The following is an 8,468-nucleotide window of genomic DNA, read 5'->3' as shown; positions in this document are numbered from 1 at the left end:
AAGATTAATTTTCTTATCAAAAAGACGAATTTTTAACAAATTCCATGAATTTTCTACCAAATAGTTGGATTTTCAACTTATAAAGGATCAATTTCTAATCAATAATAGACAAGTTGCAATTTTCAAAAAAAGTAATTTTCAACATAAAAAATACCAAAATTTCAACAAAAAAAGTTAAATTTTAAGCCAAAGAGGTAAATCTTGCAGAAATATGATTTAAAAAAACTAGTTTTAACAAACACGAAAGAAAACACAGGAAAGTTCATTTGCAAACGAATCCAACTTTAATTTTCTACCATATTGTTAAATCATTACACAATATAGACTAATTTAGACTATAATAATTGCATTTTAAATAAAGATTCAATATAAAAAAAAATCAAGAAAATTAATTTTCGACGAAAAAGATGAATTTTCTACCAAATCAAGGAATTAAATTTTCAACAAAGGAGTGAACCCCAAATATCAAGGTGAGTCCTAAAAATATGAATCTTTGATGATAAAGTTCAACTTTTAACCAAGTCGTTTAATTTTTAATTAAAGAAGATAAATTGCGAACAAAATAGTTAAATTTTTAGGCAAAGAAATGAATTTTCCAGCATTATATTCATGATCTACTAAAATGTTGAATTTTCAATCAAAAATATGATTTTTTCAGAAAAAAGTTAATTTCCTACCAAAAAGTTAAATTTTCAGTAAACCAGTTTATTGGTTATAAAAATTGTTTAATTTGAAATAGAAAAACTTAATTTTCAACCAAATTTGTAGCAAAATACATGAATTTTTAATAAGATAGGAGCATTTTTAAACTAGAAAATATTGATTTTTATTAAAAATATCAATTTAAATCAAAAATGAAATATTTACCTTGTCAGTTAAAAAAAAATTCTTATTTTTAAAAAACGAATTTTCAACAAAATAGTTACATTTTTAACAAAAGAGTTCAGCCTAAAAATGACTTTTTATCCGCAGAAGATTAATTTTCTAAAAATAGAATAGTCACATTTTCGACCAAAGAGGTGAATCTAAAACCAAAAGAATAATTTTTATACAAAGTAGTACAAATTTTAACCAAGCTTCTGAATTCCTAACGAAACAAGACGACTTTTTAACAAAATAGTTGCATTTTTCACAGAATAATAAAATTTTCAACTGAATACTAGAATTTTGAACCAAATGAGTTGCCTTCCGAACCACAAATGTAATAGAAGACTTTCTACCAAAAAGCATTTAAGCAAAAAAAACGAGGAAAAGAGGTTTTTTAAAAACAGAGAAAAAAAGAACAATTCTTTAAAAGTTAATAATGAGGAAAGATACTACATGTTATACATAAAACTACACAACGAAAAATCGACAAGACTTAGAAAACGAAATTACAACAATTAAAAGAATGACAGAGAACAAGTATATTGACACTATACTTAAGAAACTTTATTTTCAATTTTATTTATATTGGATAAAATATCAATATTACAGAGAAAAGTAACAGCGTTTTACATTAAAGAATTCAAATAATTTAAAAACTGGAATTAATGAAAAAAATTAAAGGGGCTCTCATTTTTCTCATTCTCATTATTTATGATTGAGAAAGTATAAGAAAAGAAAGGTCCGAAAAGTCCGAAAAGAAAGAACTAGTTTGTTAAACAGCCATTTTGGATAAAAATTCATAAAGTTAGAGCATTTAAAAAAATTGTGGGACCATTTTTTTATACTTAAAATTTTTATTTACGGCTATTAATAGTATTCAGAAAGCCAAACAATTTATCCTCATGACTTTTTTTATAAAAAAAAAATTCTCAGAGTTGTACCATTTTCAAAATTTTTAATATCAATTGAAAATACAAATTTGAAGCCAAACAAAGTACGATATCAAAACAAGTAAAGTAAAGGAAAACATTTCTGTTTAAAAGCCTTACAAGATTATCATAGAAACTTTTTGGATTTTCTTGTAAAATCGAAAATTCTAATTTTTATTGCACAAAAAATCACGAGATATAGAAATCCCATTTTGTGGTCAAACTATGGAGGACACGAAAGAAGATGAATCAGCAAAAATTGGGATCTCAAAAAAGATCTAGAAATTTGTTAACAATCACTTCTTGATACCACGCGGAACTTTTGTTTTATTTACGAAAAATAACATTGAAAATCTAAAAAAAAAACTTTGTGAAGAAATGGTACAAGTTACGAAAAAAATGACAAAAAAAAATTGTTTATATATTTATTATATAATTTTATCGTTTCATTATAATTTATTTAATTCATAATTAATTACACAAACATAGAAATTTACGAATTATTGTTTACATAAATTAATAATCGTGAGGGAGGCGGCATTCGTATAAAATTTAACTCTACATCTAAAAACTCCAAATCGCTAATTCTACATGCGAGAACGCTATACGATCCTATTTATTTAAAAAATTGATTATTTTAAATTTCAATTTAATATGTTTATCAATTAAAACTTTTAATGTCTCCAAATGTATAGTTTCATGTAATCGAATTTCCACTGCCTTTTTTTCAAAACAACAAAATAATATTATTCATAAACAGTAAATTTCACTTGTAAAATGTCTCATTTTTTTCATAAAAGATGTAGCACCTAAAAATATTTATTACGATAAAATTACATTTTAATTCAATTTAAAAGTACATCTTATGCACCTACATATTTTCATGATGCAAAATTTATTCAAATAATTGATTCATTAATTGAAAATAATAACTCAAAATTCTCAATATAAAATTTCTATTTATTATTTTTAAGTATTTACCGAGTTAGTATCGATTATTGGATGGACTTGTTCGACGGGTGAAGATTGCAGGGGCAAAGTAGTTGGTGGGCACGATCTTCGGGTTGAGAGGCATGGGGGGATCGGGCAATTTTCCCCGGGAACGCCGTCTACAATTAGGTCCTCGAACTATACACGTGCCGCATCTAGGCTTACAATATCTTTGATGTCAACTATCAATTCCATCGGCATCAGCCAATAACGTTGTACACGAAATTACGAACCCTGGCGGCCACTAGACGAGGCTCTAGAGGGTTCGTATTTTCGTGTACAACGTTACCGGCTGATGCCGATGGAATTGATAGTTGAAATTTTTTTACATCTTTCATTATTAAGCTTTGTACTTAAATGTAGTTTTCTTTCAGCTCTTGCATTTTTCAAAGTTTGAGACCGATATTTTATGTATAAAAAAGTTCGAACGTTCAAAAAATGTCGAGGTTCAAAAAAAAGATGAAATAATTTTCAGTGAAGTTCCTACCAAAATGCAGTACCTAAACGTACTTTATTGTACTCAATACATTTTCCAAAGTTTCAGCTCGATATTTTATTTACAAAAAAAATTCTTAGGTTCAAAAAAACATTCAGTGAACTGAAAAAGTGAGGTAGATAATATAGGTCACATGCCCTTAATCTGAAATTTACAATAAGCATTAACGCTTTCGATTCACTAGATAAAATCTTGAATTTAAAACACTTAATTATAATTTTTCAAGTCTAAAAAACTTTTGAATTTTAACATGAACGATTAGAAATTAAGAGTAAATAATTAGAAATATTAGGAGTGAAGGTCTTCAAAATCACGCATTGTAAACTGAATGAATGATGTGACACTTGAAGGTTTTACCAATTCAACTTTTGTAACTCAAAAGTGACTAGAAAGTATTTTATACTAAAAATTTTCCAAATTCCCGGTAAAAAAATTAATTCACGCCTACGTTCCCGTCTTCCCAAGTTGAAAAAATTCCCGATCCAGCGGTCAGCCTGTTCGTGAAAGTAAACACATACCTGCTGAGATAATTCCCTCGTAGGAGCTAAAATTAAGCCAATTGGCCCATCGCCTGGTTTCAATTCCTTTTGATCCATTATGTGCACTAACATCGGCCAAATAAAAGCTGCTGTCTTACCGCTACCAGTTTTGGCAATGCCTATTATATCCCGGCCACCGAGTGCCGCAGGCACAGCCTGCGCCTGAATTGGCGTGGGTTGCGTGTATTCATTTTTGCGCACCGCTTTCATCAGTGGATCGTCGAATCCAAAGTGACCAAAACTAGTTACAGGATATGGAGGAGAAGGACCCGAGACCTTGATTCCCAACGTTTTCCTCAAGTCATCAACCTGCTGTTTATTCAAACTCGATATTTCTTCATGAACATTGTAAAAGTTCTTTTCGAAGGTCTCATATTCTATTTCACTGTGATCGATGGGAGGTAAGGGATCTATTTCTTTCTTTTTTGCTGGCGCTAGGGGATTCCCATCTTCATCATATTCGATTTCCTGGTCAGAATCTTCCTGCTGCAATCCTGCAGTTGGATTCTCTTCCATATACCTAGCATTATAAACTACAATGTAGAAAGGACTTCATCAATCATGTTTCTTTTTATCATTTTGAAATTTGATGATGTGATGGAGTTTTTCTTTACGTAGTGGCTAGCCTGCCCGTGCCGGCAATGTTGCTTGTAGCCGGCTGTTTTTTTCGCCCCGGGTTCCAAGTTCCGAAAAGCGTGTAGCGATGTATTTTTCATTCAGTGATTACGAATATGGCGATGAAAATTGCAAAAAGAAAACAATTTTCAAGGTCAAAACTGATAAAACTACGTTTTTAAAAAGAAAAATGTGATTTAAAAAAAAATGTTAATCTCGTATACTGATATATTTCAAGATGTTGATTCCGAACATGGACATGAAAATACCTGCAAATATAATTTTCAATGTTAAAACTTGAAAAAATAAAGATTTTATTGTTGCGAAGTCTAAACACGATCGATACCGGTAAGAAGTATATTTAAAACATACGGAAGCGACTCTAACGCAATGATCAATGTATATATCGAACTTTATCATCGATTTGCGACTCAAGAATTACGATTAACGACCCATAGAAGCTTCATTTTTACAAATATATTCGTAAAAAAACAATTTTTTGCCACAAGGAATTTTCGTAATTTAAATGAATACTGGATGACAGTTTTAATCTAAGAAAAAATTCCCGGTCCGCAAACATTTTTCGATTTAAAGTAATAAAAAATAAACAGCAAATTATAACAATCAAAATGGAACTCTTGAGTAATTTACACATATAAGCTGGAAGGCACTAACACTTTTCAATTAAATAGTTTTTAATGAAATGCAGATCAACTGCAAAGTTTAAAAATTTAGATTAGGTTCCAAAAATATAAATCCACGTTTATATTTTCAGTAATCTAAATTAAGGAATCAATCAATAAACTTTAGAAAATTTAAAAATTATATTTCAAGTTATTTTAGGCTAGAAACATTAAAACTTGAAATTTTTTCAATTTAAAAGTTCTAAAATTAGGAGTTAAATTATTTGCACCTTAAATAGCTTGAAAATCCTTGAAAAGCTTTAGAATTTTATTTCAAAATGTTATGAAAAATCTATAACTTGTTTTAAATTTTGTCAAATTTCGAATTATTTTTGAAATTTTTCAGAAGATTCAGAATTAATTTATAACTTAAAATGATATCAAATAATGTAAAAGAAGTATGTGCAACGAGAAAATTCGACCATTCGTACCGAAATTTCGGTACAAATACCCACAACCTAATTTAAAACAAAATGTAGAATTTTGCCGATTTCAAACAACAAATTTAGAAGCTTTTTAAGTATTGCGAAATACTTCAAAAGAATAGAAAAATTTTCTCAATATTCCTAGGAGAACTGAAGATGATTTTGCAGTTTGAAAAATTATTTTAACAGAATATTTAAAAAGATTTTTAGAGATTTCAAAAATTGTAGAAATAATTCTATTCTTTCTAAGAATTGCACACACTTAGTTTAACGTTAAAAGTTTAAAAGCTCTTTAAAATGCTAACGATTTAAATGTTTTTATGCCAAACAATTCAGTTTCAAATTGCTTATTTTTAAATATTTCGCTCAAATTCACTCATTTAAAACAGTCAAATATTGCTAAATATTAAATCATTATTTTTTTTTAATTAAAAAAATTTTTATTGAATGAGTTAAAAATTGAATATTTTGGACTGAAACAATATTTTTAATTTAATAAAAGCCTTTAACTACGAATATTTCATTATTAAATTATTTTTTAAATTGAAAATAGTTTATAAGTTTCAATCGCAGCTTTACATTTTTTTAATAACTAAGACTTTCGAACTGAAACAGTAACAATCTGGAAATTCTTAAATTTGGAACGAATTTAGAACCGTTTTATCAATAAATTATTATTCAGTTTTTAATACTTAAAGTACAGATCCATTTGAAAAATGATTTATTCATTTATTTATATTTGAATTTGATAAAATACTACTATTCTTTATCAAAACTTCAAACGCTTTTAATATTTCATTATGTAAGTCTTCAAGGCTGCAGTTTAAAATTCTTTAAATTAAGAATATATGCTTCAAAATAACAATCTAAAATGAACCATTTTTGAAGTAAAAGATTGTTGAATGACGCATTGTAAACCTTATTTTGTTGTGAAAGAAAATGTTAAGAAGTTTTTTGTCTTTTTTGAAAACACGAATTTCATCAGTTTTGACGACCTTAAAAATTATATTTTCAGATACTTGCATGACTTTCTTATTTCGCTTCTCTTGAAAAACAGCCGGCAAAGTTGTTCGCTGCCGGCCCCGGCAGTGTAGACCCCACCTTTCCTTTACCTATAATAGCTTTCCTCGACGTCTTCGCCATCGATATCTTGTCTAAATCCCTTAGATTTCTCCTCCTTTTTTACTTCCTCTGCAAGTTCTGCTTCATAAGTATTCTTTTTCACTTCAGCCTCAATGCCCGCCATAAAAGCGTCGAGAGGATCCTCCTCGCTATCACTTTCCTTTTTCTGTTCTGCCTTCTTCATCAATTCGTAAGTGGGAGAGCCAGGCGCCGGAATATATTCCAAGGAAGAAGTCGGAGCAGCGTCATCATCATCCTCGAAATATCTGTAAACAATTTTTTGCAGAAACTTCAGTTTTAAATGAAGAATTGAAGATTGCCAAATAAACTGAAAATTAAACGTGTTGTTTTCGCAATAAAATAAAATCTTCGCAAATAATTTAATAGGTTACTCACTCTTCTTCAGTTTTGCTGCGCTTCTTTGGTACACCCCAGCAGGCCGAAAGTGCATTCTCAGTTATAGAATTCATTGTGTGATACCCTTGTTTGCTGAGATTCGCATTCACAGTTGGTGGAGGTATATTAGCTCCAGTTCTCTTCGTTCCTGTCATTTGGAAGCCTGCGAAGCCAAAGCCCTTCGCTTTGTTACCACTTCCTCGGTGATAACTCATTTTAAATCTACACAAATAAGTTTAAATCTTTATAATGTACTGAAATATATGTCAAAGGACTTGATCTGCAATCAATTAACTACATACTTTTTTAATGTTCATGAATATATCTTGCTAAATTTATGTAGATAGTCATTATTAAGTACTTTTTAACATTATTAATCAATAGAAATTTGGAAATTCGTAATGATTAAAAAGGATGTTTCGATTCGGGATGACTAGCCAAACTTATGAAAAATATTTCTCAATTCATTCCGAATTTCGGGACGACACTTCGGATTAAAAATACTCAACTTTTAGGAAACAATACACAAGCACCTTGCTAACACATTTTTAAAAATAAAGATCAATAATGTCTTCAGATGTATTAAATTTATTGAAGGACAATATTTTGGAGCACTTTACCATATTCATAATAATCATAATCGTTTGCAATCACTTTTAACGAAATTTACATGACTGTGGTATTATATTTCTTTTAACGTAGACAAAATCAATACACAGCCAATAAAATTAATATATAGGCTTTAAATTTTACGAACTGTCTATTGTCACGGAATTTTCTTTAGGAAAATTGCTGTTATATCAGAGTTAAGTGATTAAAGTAAAAATAAGAAGTCCACTTATTGTGGGAAATATAAATTTCCGTTTTCAACTTCATAGGCTACATTACATACTTCAGTACAACGAAAACTTCGATAAAAGGTATTGATTCACACTTAATAACAAATTTAACGTTTTATATGAAATAGAAATTTTAGATTGCAAACAGTATCATTTTAAGTACCTTTAATTCTCAAATTTTCGTAAAATAAATGTAAAATAACACTGCTTTCCAATGCAATCGATGTATTCGCGCATCCGTACATTCAGTCGTGTTTACCAGTTTACACAACATACCAAGTATACTTACTCTACAAGACTATTTCAACCGACCATGATCTGAGGATACATGGTCTTACCACGCGCAACTGAAAAAAACTTAGCCAATAGGAAGCAACTCGACCACAGCCAGCCATATTGGATAAGTGAGCGTGCGAAAAAAGTATATTTTGAATGAAGCAAATGCCATGATCGGAAAATCATGTAATCGTAAAGGGCTATGTCCCTTTTTCCTATTTCTTTTCTATTGTCGCGCAGTGTCCCTCTCGTTAGCCTCTATTTAATTATATTTATGTATTGAATATAAAT

At 29.3% G+C, this 8,468-nt stretch overlaps 1 protein-coding gene across 3 annotated transcripts in view; it reads right to left on the bottom strand.

The window, feature by feature from the left end:
* LOC117174669 (ATP-dependent RNA helicase DDX42) overlaps positions 1-8,180 on the bottom strand; it is a 59,096-nt gene extending 50,916 nt beyond the window's left edge. Inside the window, exons 1-4 of one of the 3 annotated variants that reach the window (XM_033363961.1) lie at positions 8,065-8,180; positions 7,063-7,284; positions 6,657-6,932; positions 3,801-4,341 (exon numbers count right to left, since the gene is read on the bottom strand). In XM_033363961.1, coding sequence (XP_033219852.1) covers positions 3,801-4,341; positions 6,657-6,932; positions 7,063-7,277 — 1,032 coding nt within the window. In that variant the 5' untranslated portion in view covers positions 7,278-7,284; positions 8,065-8,180. Of the gene's footprint in view, positions 1-3,800; positions 4,342-6,656; positions 6,933-7,062; positions 7,285-7,682; positions 7,703-8,064 lie in introns of those variants that run through there. The other 2 variants (XM_033363962.1, XM_033363963.1) reach the window with 2 other exon arrangements.
* Positions 8,181-8,468: the final 288 nt, after the last annotated feature.

This window comes from Belonocnema kinseyi, chromosome 6 (genome assembly GCF_010883055.1).
Source record: "Belonocnema kinseyi isolate 2016_QV_RU_SX_M_011 chromosome 6, B_treatae_v1, whole genome shotgun sequence".
In the NCBI taxonomy this organism is placed as follows: Eukaryota; Metazoa; Arthropoda; class Insecta; order Hymenoptera; family Cynipidae; genus Belonocnema; species Belonocnema kinseyi.
This window is presented reverse-complemented; position numbering and strand designations above follow the sequence as displayed.